The following is a 14,967-nucleotide window of genomic DNA, read 5'->3' on the forward strand; positions in this document are numbered from 1 at the left end:
GTTTCAATTTTAGGTGCTGGAAAACACCATAATTGCTCTGCTGCTTAAGAGTATCATCGCGCTATCGATAACAAGCAGCTGCTTTCGCCGTACTGCAAACACAATTGCAAGCCAAACGCATTGTGTTTTCACTGTTGAGTTTTTATTTTCGCAAACGTTTAAAGTCAAACATGCCCAAGGAGAAATCGCGACATCGTAGTCGAAGTCGGAGTCGCAGCCGTCACAAGAAGAGCTCACATTCGCACAGCTCTAGGCACAAGCACAAAAGCAGCAGCGATCGCCGTCGGGACAGATCCACAAGTGGATTAGAACGTGGTCGGGAAAAGGAACGAGAACGAGACCGAGATCGAGAAAAGAAACGAGAAAGGGATCGGGACTCAGATAAAAGTCATCACAAGCGTAAGGAGAAGCGCAGCAGGAGTCGACATCGCAGCTCGAAACGGGATAAGAATCACAAGGAACATCGTGCACGTTCGTCCACATCCAGCAGCTCAACCACGTCCACATCATCGTCGTCGTCGTCGTCGTCGTCATCTTCGGCAGCGAAGCACAAAGATCAGAGTGCAGGCGGCAAGCCGGCAGTCAAACGCGGCACTGAAACGAATTCCATAAAGTTACTGCAAACGCTGGAAGAGCGTCGATTGCGTGATCAGCAGGAGCGCCAGCGCCTGAAAGAGGAGATCAAGGCGAAAGAGACTCCTGAGGAGAAACGGGCGCGTCGCTTGCGCGAAAAGCAAGCCAAGGAGCAGCGGCGTCGCCAGCGCATGGGCTGGGACAACGAATACCAGACGTATTCCAATGAGGACAATCCCTTTGGGGACTCCAATCTGACCTCCACCTTCCACTGGAACAAGAAGCTCGAGGTCGAGGGCCTGTCCAATCTGTCCAGCAAGACGGTGGAGGTGCTGTCGCTCCAAAAACAGCTGGAGAACCGTCGCGAGCTGGAGAAAGTGAAGAAGCTGCGGCAGGAGCGTGAACTCGAGCGACAGGCGCGTGAGGATGAAGCCATGCAGCAGCAGCGCGCCAAGGAGGCGGTCCAGTTCCGCGAATGGCAGCGACAGGAGGACCTGTTCCATCTGGAGCAGGCCCGTCTGCGCAGCGAGATTCGTATCCGTGATGGACGCGCCAAACCCATCGATCTGCTGGCCCAATATGTGACCTCCACCAATACAGAAACGGACCTGGAGGATACCCTAGAGATGCAAATGCACGAGCCGTACATGCTGCTGAACGGCCTGAGCATCGAAGAGCTGGAGGATCTGCTGGTTGACATCAAGGTGTACGAGGAGCTGGAGCAGGGCAAGCACATTGACTTCTGGAACGACATGGTAACCATTGTCCAGGACGAGCTCAAGAAGCAGCTGAAGATAAAGCAGAACGAGGCGAACGCGCTCAATCAGCGGCGCGACGGCATCCACCAGAGCGTCGTCAAGGATGTGGCCAATATCTTTAGAGGCAAGAACGCCAAGCAGCTGGAGGAGATGCGCCAGCGCATCGAGGCCAAGATTAGCAGCCGTGCCGACGGCGTGGACATTAGCTACTGGGAGAGCCTGCTGTCGCAGCTGAAGGCGCACATGGCGCGTGCCCGACTGCGTGACGCCCACCAGGCGCTGCTGCGTGAGAAGCTGCAGCAGCTCAAGCGCGAACCCGATCCTCCCACTGTGGTGGAGGTTAATTCACCCTCATCAGTAAAACAGGAATCAGATCAAGAGATGGAGACAAATGCCGGAGAGGAGCAAGAAATGGATCAGGATTCGGCCGACGAGGAGGAAGACCCCAACGCTGAAAATCCGCTCAAGGATTTGGAACGCGCCTGTGAATTGTACAAACAGGGCAACTACAGCCCCAACTACATACGCGAGGAGGACTTCAGCGGTCGCCGGCTGACCGCCGCCGATGAGGACAACATCGATGGCGGCCTCTATGCGAGCAGCGACGATGAGGAGCGTGTGCAGCGGCAACGGCTGCTCTTCGTTTATCCGGAGCGCGGAACGGATGTGGCGGAGCTGACGCCGCAAGAGCTGCGTATGCGCGGCGAGGCTCGCAAGGGCATGCAGGGCGACGAGGCGGAGTTCAGTGTGGAGACCACACTGGACGCAGTGCCTCAGCTGGCCACCGACAAGTATCGGCCGCGCAAGCCTCGCTACTTCAATCGCGTCCACACGGGCTTCGAGTGGAACAAATACAATCAGACGCACTACGACATGGACAATCCGCCGCCCAAGATTGTGCAGGGCTACAAGTTCAACATCTTCTATCCGGATCTCATGGACAAATCGCAGACGCCACAATACTTCCTCACGCCCTGTGCGGACAATGGGGACTTTGCGGTGCTGCGCTTCCACACGGGGCCGCCGTACGAGGATATCGCCTTCAAGATCGTCAACCGAGAGTGGGAGTTCAGCTACAAACGGGGATTCCGTTGCCAGTTCCACAACAACATCTTCCAGCTGTGGTTCCACTTCAAGCGCTATCGCTACAGGCGCTAGGCCGGCAGACACGCCCACTTTATTTGCAGTCCTCTTTTTTTTTTGTAATGATAATAAGATCAAATATTTTCTAGTATATTTATTGAGTCTATTTGGTATTTAGTATGTTGTTTCCTTGGCTTCTCTACATGATGCTGCAGTCCTTGATCGGCGCCTGCTGCACTGCCTGCACCGGCTCGCCGCGCTCAGCTCGCTGCACCTGGGCGAGCACGCTCTCGTGCTGGGGAAAGGCCATGCTGGCCAGCTTCGAGTGCACCAGCTGATCGTCGATGGTCACCTCAAAGGCGCCGCGTCGGCCCTGGTGGCAGGAGACCTGCACTCCCGGCGCTGCATCCACCAGAAACTGTCGCAGCAGCTGGCATTGCAGCGAGAAGTTACAGGTTCCACTGTGAATACATATATACATTCATATATACATATATATTTGTTTGATCCAAATTAATTATATTTGCAGCTAACCAGTATTCAACATCCACATTGACCATTGCATAAACAATAAACAAACCGCAGATTAGGGATATTCCTCCTATTGAACTACAATAATAAACAAAAATTAAAAGTCAAAAGGATATTCCTCTTAGTAAATTATATTTATATAAGAAGGGTTCAAATAAAAATCGTTAGGTAACTTGCATAAAATGGTGAATTAAAATCCACAGTGGCTGTGCATATATTAAACTGATAAATTGTGCTTCACGCTGATTTATATATTTTTAAAATCACTTTATTACATCTGATTTAAAGACCCTGTCTCTGATTCACATAAGTATCTGATTTTATACGTTAAAAAAGGAAACACTAGTTCGCATATTCAATTCATAACTTTTAAACTTTTATACTTATTTCAAAATTAATTTTAAACTTACAAATTAATTTAAACTTTAAATTTGACTAGTTACGTCAAGTGAACAATATTTAATTTAATTTTCATTTCATAAATGCCTAGTTATAGAACAGCAGAGACACCAAGGGAATGCCTTTCATGCGAATTATCGTTTAAATTTGCTATTATCGATATTTCACTCATAGCTAAACAGTTTCACAACTATCGAACTTTAGAGATGGGAATTTCTCAGCCCTTATTAGCGCGCGCACGCAGCAATGTTTTGCAGGCGGCATTGTGCGTCTTCAGCGGCAGTTCATCTGCAAAGCAGTAGAGGATTAGACAATGACGAAAGTGTGTTTTCTAAATTGCTTACAGATCTTGGGCTCGCCCTGCACTGGTAACAGCACCGGCAACTGCTCCGGCCTAGAGCACACGAAAACATAGGGACTGTCCGATTCGCCCTCGGGATAGAGCTCACGATATTCCTCCTGGGGCAAACAGCTCTCCACATTTACGCAGCCCAACAGGCTGCTGGTGGGATAATGTGTTGGAAACTTTATATTCTCGTCTAAATGAAACGTGAATTGCATTATTTGTGTTCATCTCGTCAAGCTTAGCCCAACACCCACCTTTGTAGAGCTCGCGATAGAATTGCTCCAGTTGAGCAATGACCTCGGCATGCGGCTCCTTGGACGTCGAGGCGATCCACAGGCGGCCGCGATGCTCACTGTACCAGACGCGACCCTCGTGCCTGAAAGAGCAATCAGATTACAATTAGTATAAATGTATATCCATAAATAGAATTCCAATACTTTTTTATGCCGGCCACTAGGAGTGATGCCCACGGCTGATGCATGGAGAGGCATTGGCGCATGTCCTGCATTTCGAGCAGCTCCTTATCCTGCACTCGATTGTAGATGCGCTCCAGTCCGTCACTGATGATCGGGGCGGGCATATTCTTGAGCTCCTTGCTGGCCTTGAAGACGGGCGGCTTGGCCACATCGAGATTTGGCGCTAGCCCCAGAGAGGAATGACCAGTTAGTCCCTGGCTCTGGCCCGTTGATGCAGCTTTGCTAGCCGCAGCCAGCTGGCGCAGCACCAGCTGCTCATACTCTGTGGTAACCGGTGGCTCCTCGGGCAGATTGCGGCCAGCAAAATCGACCTTGATCTTGCGCTTGAGGCGACTGCCGTGCTTCATCTCGTGCATTTCGCTCTTGAGCTGCTCGAATTTCTCACGCTCGGCATCGGTCAGCCAGACGGAGTTCTCCTGGAAGTAGTCCAGCTCATCATCGATGACAGTTGTGCGCTTCTCGCTGTTACGATCGTATTCCAGCAGACGATCCCGTTGCGCCAGCGCTTGCTGCAAATCCTTATTGGATTTGGCAGATGCTTTTTGTTGCTGCTGCTGCTGTTGCTTTTTCTGCGCTTTCGTCTGGCCCTTGGTGCTCGCCCGATTCGAGGCCGCGACCTTTGCCATCTGCTGCTCCTCCTCGGCAGTGTAGACGGGCTCGTCGCAGTAGAGGCACGGTCCGCTGCCCTCCTGCTCGCACACAATGCGCCCGCAGCCCAAGCAGTTGTTGATCAGCTGATGCTCGCTTGCCTGGCAGTCACAGCTGCGCCGGCCCTTCAGCAGAACGCTGTTGCCCACGATTTTGCCATCGCCGGAATAGAGATTGACATGTTTGTTCTGTTTCTTGGCTGCGCCACTGCTGGCTTTTTGAACAGGTGGGGAATTGAAGGTGGGCGGCGATTTCTTTTTGACATCGCTGCGGGGCTGTTTGCCGCTGAGCAGCATGTGGCGGCAATTATGCAGAAACAGGCGATGCTCCTCGTTGTCCTCGGACAGCAAGTTTCCAAAGTAATTGTCGAACTCCTCATCACTTTTGATGGCCAATATGGTGCTGGAATTCGAAAATATAAAATTAGATGGGTTACAAGTAGGTATTCTGCTACACCCACGCCATCATTTCCTTCGTAACCACACAATCCAGGCATTTCGACAACGATTCACTCAGCCACTTTTCCATTATTTCTGATGAAATAGAAACCAAAATCACGTCGATGGCCCTCGTAGCTAGCACGTTTAATAATTTTTAGATTTATATTTTTTATATTATCTAATAAATAAATAATAATAATAATAATAATAATAATAATAGACCAAAACACAAATGAACAATTCGGAGCACTGCAGAGTATAACTATCGATTAGCTATCGATAAGCTATCGCGCCTTAACATTTGTTCCAATAAAAATACGAAATGTAAAGTAATTAAAAAAGAAAAGTTAATGTCTTAAATTTGTACTGATTTACAAATATAATTCTATGAAATGCAGGACCTGTAACGTACAAAATATTAACGTGACCATCGTGACTGGAAGCAGTGTTGGTTACGGCCTTTATGGCCAGATGATACTACAAAGATATGGCAACGCTATGACAACAAAAATATGCGAAATGCAAGTATAAAACAAAATACAATAAATGTTCGTGAGAGGAATGAAAACATTTTAAACGCTCTACCGCTCCCATTCGTGTTATGCTTCTGCTTCCACTGTGATCTAATGTATAATAAATTTATTACCGTGCGAGTTTACGTTAAATAGTAACTTAAGATAAAGACGCGTTGTGTTTATTTAATTGGTTTGTCGCTCTCACTTGTGTCTATGTGTGTGTGTGTATGTGTATGTCTAATATTTGTTGTAAACAACAAAATGTAGCGCCAGCCTATAACAAATATCTGCGGCTGATTTTTGTGTTTCTTGTGTCGTTGTTCAAATAGAAAGCGCTGCCGACACACAGCACCATTAACTGCGGCCACAAAAACAACACCAACAACAGCAAGAGTATTTGCAAAAAATCAAAGCAGACGTCGGCAACAGTAGAGAGAGAGAGGAGTCGGAGAGAGGGTACGGCATCAGAGTCTTTGTCCAGACAATTTAAGCAGCAGCATCAGCCGCCGCAGCAGCCACCCCAATTCTTATGCTCATTCTGACAGCTGTAAGATTTGTCACACGCCCCGTTACTGAGGGAAGCTCTTCGCTTCATTGGTGCTCTTAGTACGGTTAATTTAAGCTAACGGTATTCTGTAATAACCAAGCGCCGCTAACATTGCTGTTGCTGATTGCAAATTGCGTGCGTCGCCGTCAGCCAGCCACGCTCGGGCTATCACACATACATACACACACACGCACGCACATACACTCACTCTCTCTCTCTCTCTTTCTCTGTCTCTTCTCTTCTTTTGCTCACATATGAGCCCCATACGCCACGCCGCGGCTGACGTTTGTCGTACTTTGTAAAGCGACAGCGTTGCGTTTATAGTTTCGACTCGCTCGACTCTGAATTTGTTAGTAATTTTTGTTTTTTGTTTTTTTTTAAATTGTATTCAAAAGTTTTCCGCCTGCGCTACGTGTCATATGATTTGCCAAAAATAGCCAAGTAATAGAAAACAAACAAAAATTAAGGAGCGACTGAACAAAAATGCAGCAACATTAGTAAAAATATATACATACATATATTAAAAATACAAATTCAAATCAAATTCGAAATAAAAGAAAAAGTATTGTGCTCGTGTTTGCGTCGGTGTGAGTTCGTGCCAGTTTTTTTTTTTTTTTATGTGCGTGAATGTGTTGTGAAGCCGGCATAACATCAGTGCAGTGAAACAGCTGAGAGAGTTAGCGACGGGCACACACACACACACACACAAGTGCAACAGCCAACTGCAATAAGAAGAAGAACAGGGAGAACGAACACACACACAAAGGCACGAAGATGTATCGAATCGGTCCAATTGGACGCAAATCAAACTTCCATTCGCGCGAGAAATGTCTGATTGGACTCGTGCTGGCGACTCTGTGCTTCCTATGCTTCGGCGGCATTTTCCTGCTGCCAGACAACTTTGGCAGCGAGCGCGTACTGCTCGTCTATAAGCACTTCCAGAAGGCCGGTCCGGAGATTTTCATACCGGCTCCACCGTTGGCCGCGCATGGGCCACGCGACGAGGATCCCCATTTCATAGGCGATCGCCAGCGACTGCAGCAAAAGATTAGCGCCGAGCTGGGCGATCTGCTGGACGAACCGCAGGCGGCGGGCGGTGATGCGATCGCCCAGGCGCCAGCGCCGCTGCCGGCTGCCCAGCAGGAGCAGCCCCTCGAGCAGGATGCTGCGCTAGATGCGGCTCGTGCTCCACCTCGTGTTTCACTGCCAGCAGTACCAGCCGCAGCAGCGGACCACACAACCAACAACAACAACAACAACAACAATCAGCTCGTGACCGAGCAGCAGCTCAAGATGCCCATGGGCCTGGGCAAAGATCTGCCGGGCGACACCAAAGATCTGCGAGAGAAACGTGAGAAAATTAAAGAGGTGAGTTCAAATATCCACAAAAATAAAATGAAATTGCTCAAAAAGAAAAATAATAAACGTGTAAAGCACGCACGCTCCCCCCGCCCCTTTTTCCACATGCTGATAAGCGCGTTTCTCTCTTCAGATCTTATGCAAGATTTACTACATATATGCTCTATACTAATACTACTATATACATGTACCATATAACTATATATTCTCTATAATCTCTCGCTCGTTTCTTTGCTTTTTTTTTGCGCTCGTGTGTCATATGCTTCCTCTTCTGCTCCACGTCTGTGGACTTCCGTCACTAGCAGAGCTAATGTTGACGGATACTGCCACGGCGATAACTCATTGATGTGAACAAATTCTTATTAGACTTTATCACTAACTGCTGCTGCTACGCCGCCCCCAAAGAGAGAGAGAGAGGGGCGTGCCTTGGCTGCTGGCATATTGCGGTAAACGCGAAAAATTAAGCTTCGGCTGTGCGTGCAGAAGCGTGCCAAGCGCTAGAGAGGTGAAGATAGGGAGAACAATAGAGAGTTGAATAGGTGGAGAGAAGAGGGGTTAGAGGGGAATGGAGAGTAAAGTGTTACGATGATAGTTTGTGCAACAGGCACAGAGAGAGATTGAGAGAGAGAGAGAGAGAGAGGTAGAGCAGTGTGTCAGACGGGCTGAGTCCTTCAGGCTCAGACGGGCTTAGTCCTTCAGGCTGTCTGTACATTCTTGTATACCATACGCAGCAGGAGTTTCTTTGTTCGTCCCTCCGGTTGAACGCAGTGATCTCGGTAACTACAAGAGCTAGAGATTTATTTGAAATTGATATTATATAATTTTATTACACCTTTTTTTACATGTTAACCCGTTTCTCTATCTATCGGTAATTTGATCAACATCTCCTTCGATCATTTATACTGTTTCCCCATTACTATTTTATAAAAATCGTATCCTATTTGCTCATCATCAAATATCGATTATTAGGTTGGTTCCTTAATTTGAGTTCGGATTCCTGGATTGAATTGCCATTTTAATGAACACAATGAGTTGTGGATACCTACCCCCGTTCCCCTAAATTGGAATAAATAACGTGATTCAGTAAAAAACTGGAGAAGTCAACTTTTAAATTATAATGTAAGATATGTAACTCTTGTTGGAACTCAATAATATATCAATATGTGTCATATAACTCAATAATGGATCAATATATGTCATGTTAATGCATAGACATATATGTACATATAAAATTCCTGGAATTGACTTTTCTACTAAGCCACAGGAAAACCGACAATCAATGATAGCACATGACGAGTGTGTAATGAAATTTTGATAAGATTCGATATTTAGTATGATGATGCGACATGTTTTTGGTTTCTTTTTTTTTTTTTTTTTTGGGCTTTGTTGTTCATTCGAAATTCAAGTCAGCACGGCATGAACCTATTCGTGGCAATGAACGAGGAATATAATTGAAATTCTTAGTTGCTGATAAAAGTGTAATACAAATTTCCAATAAGTCATTCTGTTCGATGGCTTTTAAGTAATGGGCGTACTCTAGAGTCCATTTGGGAACTTAAGTCGCACTTCCTCTGGGCACATTATCTACTCTCTCTCTCTCTCTTCTCTTTTCGTTTTGTTTCTCGATATGCTTTCACTTTGTTACTCATACTTCTGCTTCTTCTTCTCGGTTACCTCTCTTACCACTTGGGTTCTTGACCATTTCCATTTTGTTGTTGTGCTTGTTATGTTATTCCACTGACCCAGTATTTTGGGCGCTAAACTCTATTAAGTAAGACAAGATAGAAACTGATTCAGCAGCAAGAACAACAATGCCAAAATGAGAAGATCGCGAACATAGCAAAAATAACGCGTTAACGTAGGCAAAGTTTTACAGGGTATTAATGGAGTTGTCTGGATGAAAGACTACATAGAACTTCCATTTGAAATAAATATTTAAAATAGGTTTATAAATATTTACCCTTATTTTGAAATTATTTATTTTGAAAATTATAATAAAAAATTATTTTTTTTTTAATTACCAAAACATTAGTAAAAATTAACAAAATATCAGTGTTTAATTTTTTGTTTTTCTAATTTAAAAAAAAATAGTTTCGACTGCCCTAATATGCCTTGGAAATAACTAACCATAACTTGGGAAACTCAGCATTAAGTTGTCAATTTTATCCAGTTATAGGGTATGTCAAAGTCGGTACTACTTGACCAATTGAATTCTAGTCATTCTTTGTTTTGCTCTTGCGTTCGCACACTACATACTCCAGCACTGAACGTTGTCGCAATACAGGTAAAAAAAAAAAGGTATTCATTAAAAGTGCTTGTCTGTGGTTTTAAATACCCATTGCAAATCGGAATTCTCAGTATATTTGCTAGTCGCAATGTGTGGCAGATGGGGACCTATAAATATAATACAATGAAATATGACTGATGTATAGTTTCCCGGAATAAACCCTATATAAGTGTGCGTGAGCTTGTACTTATTACTCACAATGAAATATGTTTAGAATAGGCGTCTTCTAGTCGATCACTCCCTACTAGCGTATTCTTACTCGTTTACTTAATGTGGCTAACTATCGACAGATGCTTCAGCATCTCGATGTATGAAGACTCGTTTATCAAAACGTTTTCGTAACAAGATTTTTGTTTTTTGCTAAGGTTTCGCTTTCTAATAGACGTGGCGGACCCAATCCAGTTGTCGGCCTTGCTCCAGGCTATTCTCAGTCTATCTCAGTCTGTGTCTCTTAGATTTTCGCTAAAGTTTGTACAGTTAAACAGCTTAAAAAGTTGTCTCAATCAATAATGTGACTATTGATTTCAAGTCTAGCTTGAAATTTCTGATTCCAGTCCAACTATTCTAATCAAATATCAATATGGACTATATGGGTTTTAGTTTCCAAATTCAGCGGATTGGAATACTGGAGTCAAAATCCAGTTTCGCGCTTAGAGTAATTCGTAGCTGATCCCAATAAAGTATAGCTGGTTCTACTTGAGGCAAAAGATTATATCTCCTACAGTCTTTTAGCTCAATGATAATTGAATTACTGATAAACTCATCGTATCGATGACCCACAATAATTTAACTCATACGCCTCTTTGGGGGGGCGTAGCATTTTGAAAAATACCCTGAAAATTGATTCCGAGGCTCACAGTTACCTTACTCGAGGCTCCTCCTTCTACAAACTATCCATAAATATTGAGTCTAGGCTCATTGGGGGCGTGGCAAAAACGGCGCCCAGCTGCGAAATTCATATGCGTGTGTCAACTACACATAAGTTTAATAGACATAAGATAAGATAAGATAGAAGGAAACAAACAAAAAAAAAAAAAAAAAAACATTAAAAATATAAATTAAATTAGAGAGATAGAAATCTTTGAGGAAAAACAATTTTCAGCGAGATTCAAAGTCGAACCACTAATAGCAATGTTTGCCCAAATTAAAAGAGATAACAAAACACTCAACATCGGCGGGATTCGAGCACGTGTGATGGGCACCGTCTCTGCTTCGCTCTCAAAAAAATACGAACTAACACGAAACCAAAGACGATTCAAGCGTAACTGAGATTCTTGGAATTACCTGCAGTACGCATTGGCACATGCATAAACATCGCTGGCATATTTGAAATTGAGCATTTATACACATAAATATTACGCATTTGTATGTTTATAGAACAAATACTTGAACAAGTGTTCGACTGGGAATACAAATATTTAAGCTCGTATGGCTCCAATGAAATCGCATATTTATAGAAAGAATCGCTAGGAATGAAATATTGGCTGGAACTCGGGTTACCTTACGCATTTATCCTCAACGCCAGGTTCAGACGTACTCGATCAGATCGTAGCATCAATTTACTGCTAAATTGTCAGTTGACAAATTCATTCCATTTTAATACATTTTATATATTCAACTCATTTATTTTAGATATCATAAATCTCAAGATTTCAGCTCTAAAACTGTGGAATATTCGTATACTCGGCCTAACAGTGCGAAATCAATGAGATATGGCGAAATGTTCAGGCTGTGAATGAGTATTCTGCAGTCGGTAACACTCGAATGCAATGTTCTAGCCTGTTGCGTCTTGCTTGCAGTGAAAATGACCTAAAACTAATTGAGTTTGGTATAGTTTTTTATTTATTTTTATTTTTTTTGAGATATCTCTAATTGTTTTTTTAATGGTTTCACTTTGAGAACTTTCACAAATTGACAGTTTGCTCTCACTCTCTCCCTCCCTCTCTCTCTCTCTCTCTCTGTATCAAGTTTCTCCCATCTCCATATGGCCGATAAAACTATACAATTAGCATTATTTGCCGTTCTCATGAAAATGTGCGCAGGAAATATTCGAACTAAATCAGAACCAGTTGCTGTCGCCAGTTGGTCACGATCCGCGAATTGATTGTTAGCACGTGATGAATTGCCTATATTTCTCACACATTTCTGTTAAAGTTTTACTGTTATGGCAGGTGAACACTTGTGTAAACCTATAAGAAAATTCATGTAATATAATGGCATCAATTTTCATATTAGCATTCTACAGTAATTGGCTTTCAGTTAGTTGGAAACAAAAATACATATAATAAATATTAATAGAAATGGAAAATTATTTTTAGTTTAAATTCGTATGTACATATATCTACAAGATATGCACACGCGATCTATTAGATATTTATATAGTTATTGAAATTGAATCTAACTCAATTATTTTTTATTTTTTGTATTATTCCTATTTATTTTTGATTTTTGAATTGTATATTTTATTTAAGAAGTTTTCTGATCCGACAACTTGAGCTAGTTTTATATATTAAGAGTTAAGCAAAGCAGATCAGAGATGATATATGCATAGTATTGCTTTTACATACATATGTTAATGGGAAAGCATTTAGCATATTTATATTTTGGAAAAGATTTATACAAATTCTTTTGACTTCATCTATTTGAACTGAATGCTTGTCAAATTTGATATTCACAGGGATTATAGTAATTTGACATATGCATATATAGATGCAATTGCACCCGCCCAAGTCGAAAATAATAATTTTTTTAAAATTTTATTTGTGCTTAAAATAAATAATATTGTAGTTTTTTCATACTTTTTTGATCTGCATTGTTAAATCCTATAGCGATAGTTCCAATGGCATTTTAATATCATTCTTATACGAATTACATTTAATTTCCTTATATGTATTCAATGTATTTAATGAGCTTCGTTTAGTGGGAAACGCGAGTAATCTCAAGGTCAAGTAATACTTCAAGTATTTTAGTCAACTATCACTTCTCTTTACTCTACTCGTTTCTCTCTCTCACTCTCTCTGTCTTTCTCTCTCTCTTTCTTTCTCTCTATCTCTGTCTATCTCTCTTATTTCTCTCTCCTCTACTTGTTTCTTTCTCTTACTCGCTTTCTCTTCATATAAATATGTATATTTTATCACTTCTCCCTCTCTCTTTATAATTATATAAATCCCTTATCGCTTCTCTCTGTCTCTATCTCTCTCCCCCTCTCTGTTTCTCTCTCTCTCTCTCTCTCCCTCTCTCTGTTTCTCTCTCTCTTTCTCCCTCTCTCTGTTTCTCTCTCTCTCTCTCTCTCTCTCTCTCTCACGCTAGATATATGCATATCCTATTTCTATATCCCTCTCTTTTTCTACATCTATCTATCTACCTATCCCCCTTATAGCCATACTAAATGTAGGCCCCAAACGGCAGATCAGTGAACCAAACGGTTCTTTATGTAAACCTAAAAAACCATTATGTAGTACAATCATAATAATAATAGTATAGCCATTATTCGTGCATTATAACATCGCATCGCCTGTTTAACGAGCCTTGACCTGAGCCTACTTGTGCAGAAAATGTACGTGAGTGCCCATTAAAAAGTGATTCAAATTCTTGCGCTACAATGAAAGTAAAATTATTTCAATGTGTCTATGTGTATGTGAAATATACATATGTACATATAGACATATGTGAGCCACATACATAAAAATAAATTAAAAGCAAATATAACAAAACGAAATATATTTTATTTCATGTTGTTCGAGTTCGTATCGCATTCAAATATGAACTCAAATGGTATTTGTAGAGGTCATTTGATTTTGATCAATTGTTAAACGTTTTTGTATCGTATCTTATGTGTATAAAAGGCTAAATTTGGCTATAATGCGTTTGCTAAAATGTGTATAACAGGCAGAGGGCAGACATGAGCCAAGGCATACTCTATATATTTGATCACGCTCAACAGAGTTGAGTTGAGTCGACTGCTTTGGTTTGCAGACTCTGAGCACTATCTAAAGATAGAGTTTATAAACTTCTTGTATGTATCTTTGTTCTTCGTTCAATATAGAAAGCTCTCAAATGGCATCCAGAATTCATTTCTTTAAGCTCTCAAATGGCTAATTCTAGCTAATTAACATCCAGAATTGATTTCTTTAAGCTCTAGAATTTAAATTAGCAGCAAAGCTAGCGCTTTTAGTTTTATTTTTAGCCTGTGACTTAGGGTGTCTGCTAGTCGTGCATTGCCGTCTAAATCATTCTTACTAGTTATTACAGTTTTAATAACTGTGAACTTGTGAACCCACGGCCTAATTCTTTGGGCACGTCGCAGTTAATTTAGTCATTGCGTACATTTACACACACATGCCCACACACACACACGCACACACACACACGCACACATACACGCTCACTCATTTAGCCATCCACTCATCAACTGTTAAGAATTGCTGTCTGTTTTTGGGACTTGTTGGTGACATTTAATTGGCCAAGTGCGAGCGGGCTTGGCTTGGCTTTCACAAATGGTGCGCAACAACAATTTCAGCAATTTGTGTGTGTGTGTGTGTGTATTTTTTTCTCGTCGTGCCATGCATGCAGATAAATACAAACAAAACAGAACAGCCACAAAAAAAAAGACAAAAGAAAAATATAAATAAAAGCTAAAACAACAACAATAACAACAACAACAACAACGACAAACACTGTTCAACGTTGCTTAACGATTTGTGTCAATAAACAGCAGCGGGCATCATCGAACCACTCGCCCCACAAACAATTACATTGTATGCTCCGCGTCTATTTTGGTAGAGTCGAAATATCTAAATTGTTGCCGGGAATTGCTTAATTGGAGCGCGTCACAATCTAGAGATTGGCCTACAAATTGGCAGCAGAAATGCATTTCAATAATGTTATCCACGTATGTACATACATACATATATATTTATCGGGTGCTTGGAAGAGAACAGAGATCAGAACAGAGTAGAAGAAAGCGCGTTCTTAAATTATGAATAAATAAAGGGGAAATTTTGAA

At 42.4% G+C, this 14,967-nt stretch overlaps 4 protein-coding genes and 1 long non-coding RNA gene across 7 annotated transcripts in view; 3 read left to right on the forward strand and 2 right to left on the reverse strand.

Annotated features, from left to right (window-relative positions):
* LOC149090703 (uncharacterized) overlaps positions 1-14,967 on the forward strand; it is a 128,259-nt gene that overhangs the window by 40,622 nt on the left and 72,670 nt on the right. The window lies entirely within an intron of this gene.
* Positions 75-2,567, forward strand: cactin (cactin, spliceosome C complex subunit). Its single transcript, XM_018108848.3, has one exon. It carries the CDS (start codon positions 171-173, stop codon positions 2,487-2,489), a length of 2,319 nt encoding a protein of 772 aa, XP_017964337.1. The 5' UTR covers positions 75-170; the 3' UTR covers positions 2,490-2,567.
* LOC108656653 (migration and invasion enhancer 1) lies at positions 2,579-3,023 on the reverse strand. Its single transcript, XM_018108863.3, has 2 exons — positions 2,949-3,023; positions 2,579-2,875 (listed from the first exon to the last, which is right to left on the reverse strand). The coding sequence occupies exons 1-2, from the start codon at positions 2,972-2,974 to the stop codon at positions 2,614-2,616; spliced, it is 288 nt and encodes a 95-aa protein (XP_017964352.1). The 5' UTR covers positions 2,975-3,023; the 3' UTR covers positions 2,579-2,613.
* LOC108656650 (activating signal cointegrator 1) lies at positions 3,385-5,518 on the reverse strand. Its single transcript, XM_030388729.2, has 5 exons — positions 5,275-5,518; positions 4,128-5,216; positions 3,945-4,066; positions 3,689-3,883; positions 3,385-3,632 (listed from the first exon to the last, which is right to left on the reverse strand). The coding sequence occupies exons 1-5, from the start codon at positions 5,340-5,342 to the stop codon at positions 3,562-3,564; spliced, it is 1,545 nt and encodes a 514-aa protein (XP_030244589.1). The 5' UTR covers positions 5,343-5,518; the 3' UTR covers positions 3,385-3,561.
* The window catches only part of alpha-Man-Ia (alpha-Mannosidase class I a), an 81,239-nt gene continuing 71,962 nt past the window's right edge, over positions 5,691-14,967 (forward strand). The window contains exons 1-2 of one of the 3 annotated variants that reach the window (XM_089264078.1): positions 5,691-5,775; positions 6,712-7,684. In XM_089264078.1, the coding sequence (XP_089120204.1) occupies positions 7,091-7,684 (594 nt within the window). In that variant the 5' untranslated portion in view covers positions 5,691-5,775; positions 6,712-7,090. Of the gene's footprint in view, positions 5,960-6,711; positions 7,685-14,967 lie in introns of all 3 variants that reach the window. The other 2 variants (XM_089264077.1, XM_089264076.1) reach the window with 2 other exon arrangements.

The sequence above is a fragment of the Drosophila navojoa genome, chromosome X, assembly GCF_054131105.1.
Source record: "Drosophila navojoa isolate 15081-1374.11 chromosome X, UAZ_NAV_1.0, whole genome shotgun sequence".
NCBI classification, from domain to species: Eukaryota; Metazoa; Arthropoda; class Insecta; order Diptera; family Drosophilidae; genus Drosophila; species Drosophila navojoa.